This window comes from Anopheles maculipalpis, chromosome 3RL (genome assembly GCF_943734695.1).
Source record: "Anopheles maculipalpis chromosome 3RL, idAnoMacuDA_375_x, whole genome shotgun sequence".
NCBI classification, from domain to species: Eukaryota; Metazoa; Arthropoda; class Insecta; order Diptera; family Culicidae; genus Anopheles; species Anopheles maculipalpis.
This window is the reverse complement of record NC_064872.1, coordinates 25,705,410-25,722,334: the sequence shown is the minus strand read 5'-3', so window position 1 is coordinate 25,722,334 and position 16,925 is coordinate 25,705,410. Positions and strand designations below refer to the sequence as shown.

At 42.9% G+C, this 16,925-nt stretch overlaps 1 protein-coding gene across 3 annotated transcripts in view; it reads left to right on the top strand.

Annotated features, from left to right (window-relative positions):
* The window catches only part of LOC126563988 (rap1 GTPase-activating protein 1), a 145,237-nt gene that overhangs the window by 69,476 nt on the left and 58,836 nt on the right, over positions 1-16,925 (top strand). For all 3 annotated transcript variants that reach the window (XM_050220881.1, XM_050220880.1, XM_050220879.1), the window contains exon 2: positions 13,418-13,628. In XM_050220881.1, coding sequence (XP_050076838.1) covers positions 13,418-13,628 — 211 coding nt within the window. The remainder of the gene's footprint in view (positions 1-13,417; positions 13,629-16,925) is intronic.

Genomic DNA, 16,925 nt, shown 5'->3' with positions numbered 1-16,925 from the left:
TGTCCCGCCGGCGACCGGCGATTGAAACGCGTTCGGAATCAAATTTCAGTGCAAGAAGGGTGGTGAGTGCCATCGTGCCACAAACCTACGCCGGGGTTTTGGGGGAACCCACGCGTAAACTAATCTAGATGCATTGGTTTCCCTTTTCCCGTTTCTCGCGCCTGTTCCTTATGGTGAGCCCTCACAAAATTGCTGGATGTGATACAAAACCCAACAAGCCCTCTATAAATCGTGGGCTTTTTTGGGACATTGGATGAAAACCTAGTGAGAGTTGAAGATGGGACACCCTAAAGCTATGTAATTTAGGGAATGAACTCGATCAAACGAGGTCTCAAAGTTCGAACTGTTGTGCCCCGTTAAAATGTGGGATCAAAGTCGCTGGACGGGAAGGTGACTGGCTACAAAATTGTTGAAGTTCTGATGCTCAGGAAATCTGACTCCGAAAAACTCAACCAACCGTACACGAATGTACCAACACGGAAGCTCGACTTGGCTTCAAGGCATCGAGTGTCAATGTGGTGTTCTGATGCCCATCTTCCCATCTACATCCCGGTGCAGCGAACGTGCCGCGTAGAGAGAATTCTCGTATTGTCTGTTTCAAATTCGAAACGATGTGTACGCTCCGTGTGGTTACATTGTTCCGAAGTCATGGCGAAGCATTGGATGAAAGCTTCCAAACCGGAGGGCGAACTCTCGTCTCCCTCAGCGTAGACGACACCGATTCGATACCTTTCTCCAAAATTTAAATGGCAATCGGAACGTTCGTGTTTTCGAACTAAAATTGAGCAACCGCAACACACGCGGAACCGGTGCGCGGTTATCATTAGAATTGAGACATAGTTGGCTGTCAAATTTTTATCATCAAGAGCACACGGTTCTATTATGAATCGATGGTTTAATTAAATCTCGTACGTGCTTCTTGCTGCTTTGGAAAGACACCCTTGGTGTAATTATAATGGTTATTGCTGTGTCCAGCGAAAGGGAGGGATGAAATATTTCATCTCCGAAAAGAGGGACATTGTACGCCGCAGCAGGAGGCGTTCATCGTACAATATTGCATAATTTCGGCAAACAGTGGATATGCGTTGTTGTTTGGTGCAGATTTATTTCACATTTCCCTATTACTGTGCTGCGGATTGCGGAACTTTGATTGTCCAAAAATGGTGCTCAAAATGCTGTAATGCTCGGGTGTGCTTTGTAACGGTACACAGAACCAATGGCGTCATCCGAAGGTGTGACTCGAATCCGCGTCCCGTTTGACCGGAAGCAAACTAATCAGCATTCACTCAAACTGCAAGCGAAACTCGTAAAACCTTTAACGGAGGAAGGAATGGAATCGGAATCGGTAGCCAAACGGACCAAAATTGGTGCGCGAACGCGTTGTTGTGTAGCTGTGCGGAAATCTATTCAATTGAGCGGTGGTAGGAGACAAACAAAACACGATGACCACAGAGGACCGGAAAACCCGTCGCTATATACATAGTGGTATATCCCAAAGGTCTCTCATTGTTGACTTTGAATGGCCCGTTTTTGCTAGCTCCGGTTGCTAGACAGAATGTTACCGATGCTTTGCGATTTTTCGAACCGGGACACAACGTTCTGTGGCAATTCCCACGCCATCAGATCTAGAGGAAGAAGTCATCAAAAGCACATTTTCATGAAATCGAAGGCACCAGGATACTTCCCGTGTGCGAAGGATAAACTATGCGTTTTTTTGTGTGTTTATTTTCCCCACCCGGTGAGAACCAAAACTCAGAATCAGCATGGCATCGGTTGCCTAAGAATCCACTAACTCCTTAGGGACACACCGGCAAAGTCGAGGGAGTTTCGGAAGCTCCGAAAAAATCGAAACCTCATTAAAGAAAATGAGAAACATCGGCGTACACACACAGAACAAAAAATCGATCATTATTTTTCCATCACCGTGAACGTTGTTTCGGTGGAGCGGAAAGAGAACCGGCGACACCTGGCAAAAGGAAGTGCAATATATCGATGGGAACGCCTTCAAGAAACTTTCCTTCGCCAGAAAGCTAGGGAAAAAAGGATGCAGTAGCACACCCCAAGAGGACGATTAAAAAACCCTTCCGGGCTTTTCAGTTTAAAAAAGACGTTGTCCTGTGGTGAGCCAAAATGATCGTCTTATGCCGATTTTCGAGGGTCTGTTCGGGTGTTTGAGTGTGTGCAAAACGTTGACTTCTTTTCTTCTCCTCACTCCCTTGAGGTCTTTCAAATCGAGGATCAGCTTTCTTCCCTGCGGGGGGGGTTTCACAGCAAACAGTTCAGTCCTTTTTCTGTCACTTCTTGTGCTAATGTTGTTTTCCTGGGTCGTCTCTCATGCTTAAAAAAATGCTAAACGCAACTGCAATTACGCCACAAACGGACTCTGCTCCACAGATCGAAATTACCGTTTGGGAATGAGGTTTTCTTTCCAATGCTTTGCGTCACTACACCACCGCAGGACATCCTAACCAAGCGACCAAAAGTGGTATCCTTCGAAGAAGCGCAGGAAAGTCCTTACAAAAGGAAGCCAAAAACGCGACAAAGGGTAAAATTGATTTCCGGCTAATAACAGACACTTTCTAGGGGTCGGGTTTTAATTTTCGAAACGGTTTCAATGTAAATCGGTTAACATTTTCGATGAGGAAGCAAAGCTTGCAGGGTTAGACGGCCAATTTTTAAACGTCAAAAGGAATTTTAATTTCTCTTACGGATTTTTTTAATATTGTGGTGTTCTATTGAAACAGCTCACCGTCGAAGTTTGCAATGTGATGTGATATTATAATATTTTCTTGATTTGATACGATATAATTCGCTTCAGATAATCGTAAAACTTCCTGCTTGCTCTCCATGCAAACTGACAGTAAAAGCTCACCGGCGTCCAAAAAACCAAACATTCAATTTGAGCTTCTTCGGCAAGGTCTGTTCATCTCAACGATGGTTTGAAAGTGTAAACAAACGATTTTTTTAAACAACTGCTTTATTTTTTTTAGTTGTTACGTATTTTAAGCAGTTATTTAGCTTTATGTATATACGGATTAATGGTTTGCCCCAATCATTCTTCAAAAATGTGAAGATGAATTTAGCAACTAATCTGTCAAAATAGTACATTAAATGTTTGACAGAAACTGGCTAAAATATTATAATTTTCGGACTAACGTTTCCATAGACTCCGCTGATGAAAGATAAAATAAGATCTGAGGGATTTTAATTGCAATCGTCCAACTCGCAAGCTGCATGAAGTTTCAACTAGACTTCGAGTTGTTTTTACCTACCTTTGACATTTACAAATCAACCGTAAAAAACCCTGTAATAAAAGTTTTTAATGTCGTTGTTGTTATGTTTCAGAACAGTTTGCAAGTACGAAGAATAACGATTTTGCTAATTTGCCCTCTCCTTAATGAGAAATAACAGGAAAAGTGTCGTAAAAATTGATTGACAAAGTGTATGCTCAATGTTAAAACCGCATTAAAGCGCAGAAACATTAAAATGACTGAGAGAGTAAATCTGCTTTGTTGCTTATTGCCTTCAAGTCCTTGAGTGCTTCGCAAAATGCAAAACGTCAAACTTTCTTCCCGACGTTCTGATATGCGTTTGTTCGTTCGTTTTTTTTGCATCTTAAAAAAGTACAAAATAAAATCATAAAACATCGTGACGTGACAGCATGGAGAACTACAGCGAACTTGAACGTCCTGGAGATGATTTTCTTTGCTCGACCGTTTCTGCTTTTCTCACGCAAATTATGCTGGTCCCTAAAGCTGTTTCAGCAATACAGTGCAAACGTTGTTTTTTAAGAGTGACACTTGACTTTTGCCTTTCGCTCGGTTGGCTACCGAAGAGCCAAGAGGAAACGTCCAAAGAAATTTTTTTCACAAAAAAAGAAACCCCGAAAATCTCTTTTAAAAACATAGCGCCTTTGCGCGATGACTTATCGATTTGTTTGAAACTCTAGCATGCTTTATTCTTTCAAGGGCGATTCATTTCCTTTATCCGATACCGACGTCATCCTGTGTCGCTGCGTTTTGAGAAATGGGTTCAAAAAATCGTTTATTATGTGGTCCCTCGTTTTTAAACCCGCAAACTTCGAATGGTCATCTTACGCGCGCTGCAGTATGGGAGATTAAGATTAAGAGGTGGAAGAAGAAGAAAAAAACGACAACCTTCTTCCCCTAACGTTTCGGGTAAATCGCAAAACCGGACAGAGACTGCCAAAAGAGGAACGCCGATTGATGGCACTTAAGCAGCAGACCGTGGCACAAAAAAAACGTAAAAATGCAATCCGGTCAAGGAAAAAACAAATTTCCCATCGAGAAAACAACTTTCCCTTCCCGTATGTTTAATTTTCGGTAAGAAAATTTTAGGGAAAATAACTACCAAAGAGGAAGGTTCTTTACTAGCGGACAGCGTAATCGTCACACGCACACCGGTCGATACAAAAGTGGTTGATTGACGAAAGCATTTAGGCTTTTCTTTAGCTGTGTAAGGAACTTGTTTCACGATTAGCGTCGCGAACGAGAACTATAAACGGCTCTTCGGCTCTTACCTTTCCTCGCTCAGAATGCCAACCCCCTTGTCACCGATCACCCTTCTTGAAGGATTTTTATATGAAAGAAAAAATTTTCCCTTAAACAATGCAAATCACGTGCGCATGGCATTGACGAGACTCGCGTCTCGGTGCGCACGCATTAAGTCAGGAACGCGTTCTTTTCCGTTTTTTGGTGGTTAAAGCGAAGGGAAAAACCTCCCCTTTTTCCTTACTCGGTGTGAGCGAAACAAGGGCCGTGAAAAATGCGCGATAAACTGTGTGTCACACAATTGAAGCAAGAGAGAAACCCGCGAAGAAAACGCCAAGCAAAGGGGAAAAGAAATTCTTTCTCAAAAACACACTCCGAAAATCGGTTAGTGAAAGTTGTTGCCGGGCTTTCCATTTTTGGGTTTCCCCTTTTTTGCTTGTTTGGCCACCGCCGTGTATTCAAATCTCGCGTGCAGAAACAACCGCGACGAAGAATGAACCGGCCAAGAACTGTCCATAATCTTGGGAGTGTTCCTTTGCGTTGCGTACCGTAAAATTGTTGCCACATGGTGGGAAATTGGTGAGCTCGGAGACGAGTTCCTGTGTATTCCCCCTTCCTCGCCTGGCATCATTTCCGTGCGGATGAGGAAGGAAAACCTCCCCGAAGAAGGAAGGGAGGAGGATATGTGCGTAGTCATTGTTATTACAGAGCTATTAAAAGATCTTGATTTATGATTTTTGGCTTGAGTTCCCATTCTTGGCGTTTGTTTTGGCCGCGACTAGCCTTCTCGCTGGGCCAGGAGTTTTTTTTTCCATCCCCCGGGCACACTCTTGGATAATTGGGCAGCTCGGAGTAGCGAACTGTTCGTTGGTCAGCTGGGCGAATGGCGGAAGAATGTTTTGTTGCCACATTGCTGGAGTTTTCTGAATATTTTTCTTGAACGAGAATGATTTAATGTGATTATATGCGGAAGGCGGAAAAATATTTGCGATCGAGCCAAAGCGGCGGAGCCGGTTGGTCGTTTTTTCGCACTTTAAGGTCCAGAATTTGACAAGCGAGAGAGAGAGAGAGAGCCGTAAAGTCTAACTGGCACATAAAGCAAGCACCAGAATCGTGATGATTAATTTTATGAGTGTGAAATGTTTAATTCGCTGTAACATTTTTCTAAACTCCACCATTTTTCGCTACCCATAAAGACCAACCTAGCTAAAGTTCGCCAAAGTCATTGAAACATAAAAAGTTAAACTTTATGAGTCGAATCATGGTAATATGTGGCTGAAGTTTAATATTTTATGACGCAACCCTTCTATCCCGGTACTTTATTTACTGGCCGGCAATTTCGTCGACCAGCGACACAAATCATGCATGCGCGGTATTTGTTAACCAAGAAAATCATTACCCAAGATTATGGAAAATGATCACCCTTTTTTTTTCTTTTCCTCAAATCCCGACCTCCGACGGGGATAAATGAAAAGAAAGGAAGTCAACTTCCCGTGTCGCAACAATGGCACTTTTCTTCCCTTTTGTACTACCGACCAAAAAATGAAACAATTAAGCTTTCTCTTCGGTTCTCCTTAAAGGCCTTCAGCACACATACGCCAGATACACCCCGTCGTGGAACGTGGAAAACTTCACCCAAAGCAAAGCCCAAAACATAATTCAGCATATTATTGTTGTTTTGCATGCGCAGAAAGGATTCTGATGCGGGCATGGATGGAAAAGAGGCTTATTATTTGAAACGAAGGTTTTCCCTATGTTCGTCAACGAGCGCCGAAACACTTATTTTGATACGATTTGTTTCGAACGTTTTGCAGAGAACGTCGATGCCGATGTGACGATGATGATGATTATGATTTTGAGTTGTTGCAGGTGATAAATGAACGAATGGCATGAAATCTTTTCAAGTTTGCGAAAAAGAATAGGGAAAAATCGTCAAGGGGGCTTTTGAGAATGGTTTCCTCTAGTTTGTCGTCCCTTATCCGTACATATTTTCACCCTTCGCTGACGAACCAGCGACGTAAGACGCACCATCATTAAACGGGTACCCCAGAAGAAGAATGGTCGAAAAACCACAATTTGCTTTCTGATGATGGCACCGGGACGGTAAGCCCGTTATTACACGATCGATATGTTGTGTCGAATTTTATTGTTATTATCGTGAGGTTTATGAACTATTATGCAAAAACACACCTCCCGCTGGGAGAATTGGAAGAGAACGAGCGTGGAAGACGATGCAACTGCTCGATAATGATGCATCTTAAGCTTCCTTTGATGCAACGATGACGCAAACAGGGACGGTGGGAATATTTAAAGTTCCGAAGAAGATAGATAAACCACAAGGATTGGTTTGTATTAAACGTATCCGTGCATTCCTTTTGATGTTTGATCATCGTTACGCATCTTCCGTACGGGGGTAGCTAATGGTAAATCGATTTTCCGTTTTGTGCAAAATGTTTACACACATCGATAGTACAGGACAGCAATCATAGAAAGGGCTCATGGGAATGTAACCATAACAGCCGTTTTTATGATGGTTGAAATCATTATGGAAAATAATCAATCCTCTTCCGATCTGCAATCAGTGTGCATCTTCTTGCAATAGCAAATATTTTACTGTTTTGGTTGATTGTCAGTGTAGCAGGAAATATTTACAATTCATAATCATCCGGGCAGGGTTTAAGCGCCACTTTGACCCTGGAGAATCTTTTACGGCATTGGGATTGATTTTAATTACTATCCTTTCGTGCGGTGATCGACCGTTTCCTCGTGTTGCTGTTGTGTAGTTTTCTTACTGCACTTTTATTTAAATTTTAAATGGTTCTTGGATCTTATTTTTGTTGTTTTGATTTGGCTCGATCGTATCCGAGAAGGTCAAATAGGTTAGCATTGATTTAGTGTTTGCTTTGCGGTTAATTGCGCGCAATGTTTATGTGCGCTTAAACCAGGTCAGAAGCTTCATGTATTTCGATGTCTGCAACCTTTGACGTTCTGCATGCCAGATTGAATTATTGATTATTTTTCCTTTTTTCCACTCTCTAACGAGCGTATGCATGATGCATACCATGATCGATAGATTACAGGGGTTAAACAGTTGATAAGACATTGATCAGCTTGCTACTTCAGCGAATTCAAAATTGTGGTTTTTGATTGCTCTATCAGATACATGTTGAAATTTGTAAAAAAAAAAAACATAATCGATATATTATCTGTTTATCACAATGTTGTGTTAGTTAAAAAATGAGAAAATCGATTATGTATTCATAAAAACCTTATAAATAGATAAAAAATAATAAAAAATAATAAAAATAAAGATTTAAAAAATGATATAAAGGTCTAATCATATTTATTTCGGTTTTAAAGGTCTAATAAGTAAGTGAGAAAATTAATTTGGCTTGTTCTGAATGGCGATTTCCAAAATGATGCCTTTACAACTTCGACTTCCGAATGACTTCAAATAAATTTTACTAAAAAGACACAAGAAATTCATTAAATAATTGCACTTAAATCTTTTAAAAAGAAGAAAAAATGGTCATTGTTGTTCATTTTGATATATTCTGTTTGTGTTGACATAAATTCGCGTTATCAGTTGCAAACCCCTGTAAGATTATCTGTATGGTAACAATGTAGTGTTATCGATTTTTTTAAACTTTTTCTTTCATGAGAACGATTGGAAGAAGTAAAATCTACTTCTCCCAACACAAGCGGCACACCGGAAGACTACTTTTGTTATATCAGAAGCACCCTCTCTTTGCTTATTACAAAACCCCTTATTACCATCGGTTAGAACCGGTTGCAAACAAGTACCACAGCGCCCGGGCGCACCATCGTGGCCGTGTGCCAGCGTAAAAAAATAATTAAATTAAAATCAAACTGCAAACAATCGATGTGCGAACGCGCATAACCTCGCATCGCATCTTCGAGGCCACGGTTCGACGCAGCGTGTGCGCGTCATCATCACCATCCATTGGAGAACAGGCAGCAGTTGCCGCCACGATCGTGCTGTAACGTTACGCGTTACGTTTCAATCAGTGCACCCAACCGTAACGACTGAACTCATTCAACAGTTCGAGGGCGAACGTTCGGTGGGCATACAGGCCGAGTGCGCTTGTTGGGTGGTGGAAGTCCTTGTTTAGCGGGGGGTGATGAGTATAAATCCTAATACTTGCGTGTGTATGAAAAAAAAAAAACGAAAACCCTGATCCCTTCCGCGCTTAGACTCGATGTCGGATGTCGGAGATGAACTCATCGAGCAACCGGTGTTAGGTGACGGTCAAAGAATAGATAGAATGAAGAGATTATCTCGGATTGGGTTGGAAAATTTCATCACACCTCCCACCAGGTGGCAGGCAGGTGGTAGACAGGCTTAATTCGTTCTAAGCGACCTTAAGCTGGCCACAGACAGAAAGAGAAAAAATCGTGTTTCTGCGGAATCGGCAAGGCGCGGATTAGACAAATTGAACAGAAGTGGACAGCGCAGAATGAAAAATGAAAATCAATGTTATGATTTGGTTTGGTTTGCTTTGGAGGAAATTTGAGGTTTACTTTATATATTAAATATTTTGCTTTATATCTGTTGAATACAAAATTGGCGAGAAAATATAAAATGATTAAATGTCAAATTATGTCGGTGGTTCAGGATTGAATTTAAATTACTCAAAACATATATCGTTTTTCATGATTTTTTCATGAAGGACGGCCTGGCACAAGGCCTTCTTCACGATGACTTCTTCAAAAGTCTAACATTGCTTTCACATATATCATTAACATTTGTGTCAAAGTAAAAGCAAATCATACTTTTATTTTACTTTTGTATATTTTAAAAAATAAATCCCCACAAAAATGATTAAAAGTCATGTCACATTGGCGTCTAATCCTACCCTAAAAAAAAAAAAAATCGGATAGTTAATTCAATGCTACTTGGCGTGTTTATCTAGAAATTGATCTGCTACACCATTCGAATTGAGCATCCCAAATCAGTGACATTCCTTACGGGGCGCGCTCACTCTTATTTACTTAAGTGCACACATTTCAATGAGTTTGTTTAAATTAAGCCTACCGAACAGTCGAACACATTTAATGCATTTCTTACCATTATTGTGTTTTGTGTGCGATACGCGTTGTTGCATACTTTTCACGGGTGCATTAGATTTATGCAAAACAGTTAGCAAACTGGGACAAGCAATAACCCTCCCGACCCGTATAACCCGTACGGGACCCGGGAGGAGAGAGGGTCGATAGGCTGTCTGGGTCGCGTCAACGACCGACCGAGATGGTGTTTAGATTGGATCAGTAGAAATTAAAAAGTTCATTTCGAACCAACGTACATCAGAATGCAAATTAAGAGCTTGCTTTTGGGTGCGCACTCTTCTGGTCGGGGTTTCGGGGTTGTTCCCAAAACTACCCTTTGACGGGACAGAGCAATCACGGAGGTCCTGTGATGTCAAGAGTACGTCACAGAGGATTGGCAAATAGGGGAAATAGAAAAGGAAGTATGCCTTAATTTATTTCTTCTAAATTACTAATTTATGCTAAAAATTCAATCATATTTTATGTTTTACGATCGAACGGAATAGCAGAGTTTGCAGAATTCTTTTGCAGCTAAAGCCTCATAACGCGTATTACGCATAACTCATCCCGGCTACAATGCGATTTTAATGCAACCACTTTTAAGATGCACTTCAGTTGCAAACGGTTCTATTTAGTGAAATATTTCACTTTGTTTGATCAACATTATGGCAAAGGTACAACACCTTCAAAGGCAAGGAACAATTAGGAGGGGCTGCACGATGATTGTGATTTAGTTCGGATAATGTCAAAGCCCACCGCTTCAGTCAACACCCGGATTCTCGTGTACGTTTGTGACTAGGTGGAAAGGTAAAGCAAAGCAACAGCAAACAAAAAATTCTCAAAAGGGGTTGGAGATAAATTTTGCACAAAACCGTAAAAGTGAGCAAGTACTACACTTCCGGTCTTAAAGCAGGGTTTGAGTGAGTGGACACACGGTAAGCGGTGTCCGTGTATTCTACCGTCTGTATGTTGAAGCTGTCAGATGCATCGTGCTCTCTTGCTAACCGCCGTACCGTTTGTCAGTTTGAAATGGGAAACATATTTGAATATTCCCAAGCTCCCATTAGCAGGCCTGCACGCTGCAGTCGGCCACCCGCTCCGCTCACCCCTCCCGTCTCTAGTGCGGGCTGATAAATCGGACTTGTATCCAGACACTGACCCGGTTGTTATGCAACAGTGCACAACGAACACAAACGTCCCGGTTCCGACTGTCCGATGCGTATGAATGAATGGAGCGAAGAGAATCGAGGAAAATTCCCCCCGCCCAACGTTGCCCGCTTTGCGCTGCCCGGTGATGGTGAAGAACCCTCACACCCACCTATCCACCGGCCAATGGTCAATGGTGAGCAGCGATGAAGCGAAATGATGCTGCATTCAAGTGGTCCCAAAAGCCGGTGGGTGCGCGATAGAGATGGGACGCAAGTCCGGGATGCAAGTCGGCACCACCAAGAGTGGCACTTCAAAATATGCAGATGATCTTGCCTCGAGTACCTGGGCGAATGGAAAACTCGGCCATAAAACCAACATCAAACCAACCTAGACCGACCTGTCCGAGGAATGGATACTGGAACCGTTTCAAACATGCCCACTTCAGTGGGCCGAAATGGGCAGGTTGGAAAATTCTACACGAAAAAAAAGGAACGTTGGAATGGAAAATTCGAGTCAGGTTCTATTATCAGTTTGTGTCAGTATTTCGGTTAACAAGGACAGCGTAAAAACGAAACAGAACTAAAATAAAAAAAAGGTAACGGGTTATGATTTCGGTTCGGGATGAATTGAATTTCATTAGCCATTTTATGCATCGTATAGGATTTCTCCCTTGCAGAAGGCTTTATCCTGGCAGGACGGATGGGATCATATTTCCAATTCGTTCGATGCTCACTTCACCGTTCGCACAGCAGTGGGTCGCGCGCATCCGCATATTTTGACCAACGTTCCCGAGAGAACCTACCAAAGGGGGTTGAAATTTTTAAATGCAAGGATGCAATATGGTCGGTGTTGGTGATTATGAAAATTGCTTCTCTGTTTGCTTTCAAACACAAAATGATCTATTTGCATCAACTCGAACTTGAACCCTCTCCCGGTTCTTTCCAACATTTAAGGTAGGGACAAAGCGGGTGAGTTTTTTTTTCTTTTTTTGGAAGGCTTCCTACTGGTTGTCGGACCTTTTGCGGAGTGGTGAGTAGAATAGGGGGATGCTCACTTACGAGCATTACAACTGGCTTACACACCAGCAATTCGGACACACACACACCCGTTTGCTTGCTGAATGTCCTTCACAGGAGCTCACAGGGCTCAGCACAGGGAGACAAAAGGGTGTTACGGATGCAACGGTGGTGCGTACGTGCATAAATCATTTTGTCATCGTCGCGCACTCTTATGTTGATTATGAATAACTCACACACATACTCGTACGTATGCAGACACCCCACACTCAGCAGAAACATCGAACTGACAGCAACAACATCAACAATAATAAACAGGGCTAGGTTTTGTGTTGTTCACGTTCGAGTGGTCCTGCTTTATCCCCATTGTTTTGCTATTCTTTTAGGCGACGCCAAGTCCTGGCAGGGACACTGGACGCTCGAGATGGACTTAATTTGGACAGGATTTATTCGATGATACTCGAGATACAAGAGGAGCGTGTTTTTTTATGTCCTGCTCATCCCATCTGCATCCGAAGGGGCGGTATCAAGGATCGAGTTTTTGAACTTTATTACACCTTCGATAATGAATGCTTAAGAGGGATTAACGGATTTTCTGCATATAAGGGAGTTTTTTTTAACCTCTTGGTGACTAAATAAATTGTACCGTGGACATTACAATAACAATTTTTGTCCGATTTGTATCTAAAGTCTCGCCTTGGAAACTGATATTTAGCTTCAAAAGCTTGATTTAAATTTATTACTCCCTACGATATTTATGTTGCTTTTATTAAAATTAATACCCGCTTAACCATAACACTGCCGGCGCGGCCATGTTTCTTCTTATCAAAACATCATCAATCAAGCGGCTAGTTAGCAGGAGCAAAAGTCCTCCCTCGAACACGCTGTCTCTGAAACCATACACCGACGCCATCCATACATCATCGTCGTCCAATTAAAGTCGCATTTTGTTGCATCTAGTTGCATCCAGTTTGCTCGCCAAGCCTTGTACGGTCTTCGGGGTACGCTGGAGCAAATTTTCTCGCCGTAACACGACACCGAGCGGCTTCCGAAACAATCAAACAAGTCCACCAATGGTTGGGTGTTACAATTAATCAGCATCGGTAAATGATCATTAATCGTGGCACCCACTGCACTTCGGTCGTTTTGTGTGGTCAGCCCTCAGTTGAGGCTGTCAGCAAAGGAAGCCGAAGTTGGACGCGATTAAATTAATTTGTTCTAATCCGATACACCGACAACAAACGGACGCTGTTTCGGGGTGTGGGTCTTTTTGATGTAGATGTAATAATGATCGACAGACAGCAGCCTTTTTTTTAAATTGAAACCAGTTTGGTGCAGCATGATCGAGCGACCACCACGAGAAAACGCGTCCGACGCAGCAATTAGTCATCCGTGGCTGTTTTTGGGATGTCAAAGTCGAACGAAAGCGACAATAAACACGATCAATCATTGGCCAGTTTAAACCCTCTTGGGAAAACGTGAAGGATGCTTTCTGTCGGTTTTACGTTTGACATTGATCCAGGGGAGGGAGTTGTAGCATTCGTTGCACTAGTTTCGGACGATGGTGGTGGTTTAGTTGTGACCATCGTAGATAAAACATAATTAATATCACATTAAACTCTGGCTGTGCTGTAATTGACTCACTGTTTTCTCTCCATTTTTTTGTTCCAACAGGCGTCAACATATGGGCGGGTGGACGACGGCAGCGGCAAACGCGAAACAGAATGGTCTGTCCGCGACCACAACTGCGCCGAGCAGCAAGAGCGCCACCACGAGCCCGGATCGGTTGCGCGGCGCCACGCACGATCTGTTCGAACTGCTCGAACGCGTCCAAAGCTCGCGTCTGGACGATCAGCGCTGCGTTCTACCATCGTACTTCACACAGGTGCGTAACTGCCTTCCCTTTTTTCCTTTTTTCCCTCTCCATCTTCCTCGTCCTGTTTTCTTGTTCGATTATTACTATCATTATTATGGTTAAGCCTTTCCGCCACTTGTAAGTTATACGTTTTTAATTATTTTTCGGTCGCATCAAGAAGCACACGCACCAAGAGGTGCTTCGCTCGCTTTTCTTTCGATTGAGGAGAGGACGCAACAGGGCCGAAGTCTTTTAATTTATTCACTCACGTGCCACACTCTTAAATGGAGGGAATAACGGACAGCCCGGCGGTCACCTTCGTCGTGTTGCAGCTTGCATATTCGTTTATGAAAATGTGGTGCACTCGGAGTTGCACAATTTGACGGTTTATGGCTTATTGCACTTGATCGGGTGCTAGGCTGAAATGTAGGAAGTTTACTTCCACTTTCTTCTAGAGCGAGTCGAGGACACGCGATAGTCCCTGGCACGAGCCAAACGGAATTGGTCACCTTCAAACGTGACTTTCCCTGCAAGTGTTTTGCGACCTTCAAGCGGGCGAGTGTTGTTGCGGTTCAGTGCGCTTGCTTGAACTATTTAACGAATGTGCATTTATGACATGCGACTGTCGTTGCCGTTACTGGTTTCGGGTTGTAAAACTGTCTTATCCGTGTCGTGTTCTTTTATCGGTCGTGTGTGTCGTCGTCTTCGTGGTACGATTATACGCTTTTGCCTAATGAGGTTCGCAACGTCGGACTGAAGACGTTACACGTGCACAGCCTTTAGCGGTAAGGCTGTGCTCTTGAGCCTGTTGCATACGATAAAGAGACAGCGACAGGTTCGACAGTTGCTGTAGTATTTTTTTTGACAACTTAGGGTTTTTTAACATTTTTATTTTGCGTTTATCAAAAATAAAACGGCAAATTTAACTCTAATCAAATGGGAGAGGTTTCCGATTGTTTGTAAGGCACCAAAGATTCACGCATTACTTGTCGGTTGGTCCTCAAACGTCAGGACCAGGCATCAAATACTATCTGAACGCTGTTCCAGCGTTGTTAGGATTGACTATCTTATTACAAGTCTTGTAATCCGTTATAAGTTAAAGGTACAACCACAGGGATTGCAGTCGGCGAACTTGCTCTTGTCGCAGCGCGCTACAAAACCATCCCATCCATGGTCGATTGATCGTTTCTTGTAGGAAATAGGACAAACATTACACGCGCACCATGTACATCATAAAACCCTCCCGAGGCTTATGCGCATGTACCCATCGTAAAGTGATAAAAGCCTGTTAAAGTTTCGTGTTGCACACTGATAGTTTCATTTAGCCCGATGTACCTTCGTTTGACATTGATTTAAAGTTAGGGTTTTTAGAAGCCACGGTTCACCACAAGCGCGCGCGGGCGCCACAGTTCAACGTCTCAACACGGCCGGACAGCGCCCATCGTTGCGTGAAAAACGAATAGGAAGAAAGGAAACGTTTTTAATTTTATAATATGTTGTTTTTTCTTTCTTTCATATTTCTTCTACAAACTTCGCACCTTCGCACGGAACAGGCCTGTTTCAAACATTTGTTTTTCGACTTTTATAGCTCAGGGCAACGCGCAAACAAATGCATGGCCACGAGGGATCTGGTGCGTTGTAAGGTCGCACCCAACGAACAGCGCTTGATTTTTTGATGTGAAGGCGCGCGCGCGCGCGCCCGCTCGTGCCCAATGAGAGGTGCTCGAACGGTATATTTCAATGTCAATCGAATGCTACTACTCTTGAGGTTCAATTTTGTCAGATATGGTTGCTACTGCTTGAATGTTTCCGTTTTCTTTCCACCTCTTGCTCAGAAAGGTTGCAGAAGGAGTACGAAATGCGAAACGGAAGTTCTCCGTTTTTACAATCCATCCGTGTCGGACAAGCTGTTGCACGGGGACCGCAGCTTGTCTTTTCTGAAATCGATATTTTGCGTCCAGCAACATAAAAAAGGATTATTTTTCTAAAATTGCAAGAGGGAGTATGTTTAGGGTGATTAGCAGCAGTAGAGTAGAAATCGGATTAAGTGCTGCAAGCAGAAGGAAAGCTCTCAAGGGTACCTCACCGGTAAGGATTTATTCTATTTCTGTAGTGTCTTTGTGGTGCGGTGAAAGAAGTACTTCGAGCTTTTTGTGTTGAAAACGCGAATTGAAAGTGAAACGAGCGAACACTCTTTATACCGGTAATATTTCCTTCTATTGTAACCAAACGTGGTGGAGCACTCCAAGGAATCTCCAATTTTCTCCGTGACTAAGCATTGAAAGGCTTCTTCCTTTTTTTATTTTTTGCTGTGTGCTGTGTGTTGTGGTCGATTGTTGTGATGTGTTTTACTTTACCTGGTTCAGTATTTTTCCTACCTGTGGGGCGTTTTTCTTTTCGCTTCGTTTTTATTTATTTGGTGGAAAATTCAATAAACGATTGAGAGTGTGTGTGGGTGGGTACAGATGAGCGATGGAAGGAATGATAAATGATGGTAACGGAAGCACAATCATGTGTGTGTGTGTGTGTGTGGCTTCTCGGCGACACGGTGATGAGAATATAAACGATCACGTTTTCCAATTTTCCTTCGCCAGGCCAAACGACGTTGACGCCAACACACGAAACTCGGATGTCGGTTGCCGTGGTAAATTGTCTTTACCAGGCTGTAATCGCGATTGTGTCCTTACGTGTCCTCATATGTCTTTCTCGTTAGGAAGGAGGTAAATCAAGAAGGTTTGCTTGACTTGTAAAGTATAATTTATAGAGCAAATTGCATACATTTGGGCGTATCTTTAGTAACCTTTCGCGTCAAAAGCGCCTTCAAGTATGCAATAATCTTAGAAAAAACATCATTAATAACTTCTTTACAGCTTCTTTTGCCACTTATATCGACCGAATCCGCCCTATTTAATATATCTCCAGGAAAAGAAAAAGAAAACAACCCACAAACAGACACACCAATTCCCGTGCTTCTCTTACTCGTGTGCCGTTTATCATTTTTGATTGAATTGCTGCCACTCGAATGAAGGAGAGAAGTACGAAATTAGGTTAGGGGGAAATTCGAGAAAGGAAAAAAAAAGTTCCCACCTGTTCCGGAAGATGGATCGGAAGCCACACTCAGCAACGGTCATGCGATGTGACCTCTTCCTTTTGCTCTACGTATTCGTTGCACAAGCATAATCGGCTCGGAAATGCTTGCTCGCGTTCGCGGTGGATAAGCGTGCTCGTACAACCCATAAGAAGACCGCTGGGCTCCATAAATCCATGAATCCGCTCTTCCCTGGGTTTGCCGGGGAAAAAAACTCGCGTGGAAACACGCGTAGCCAA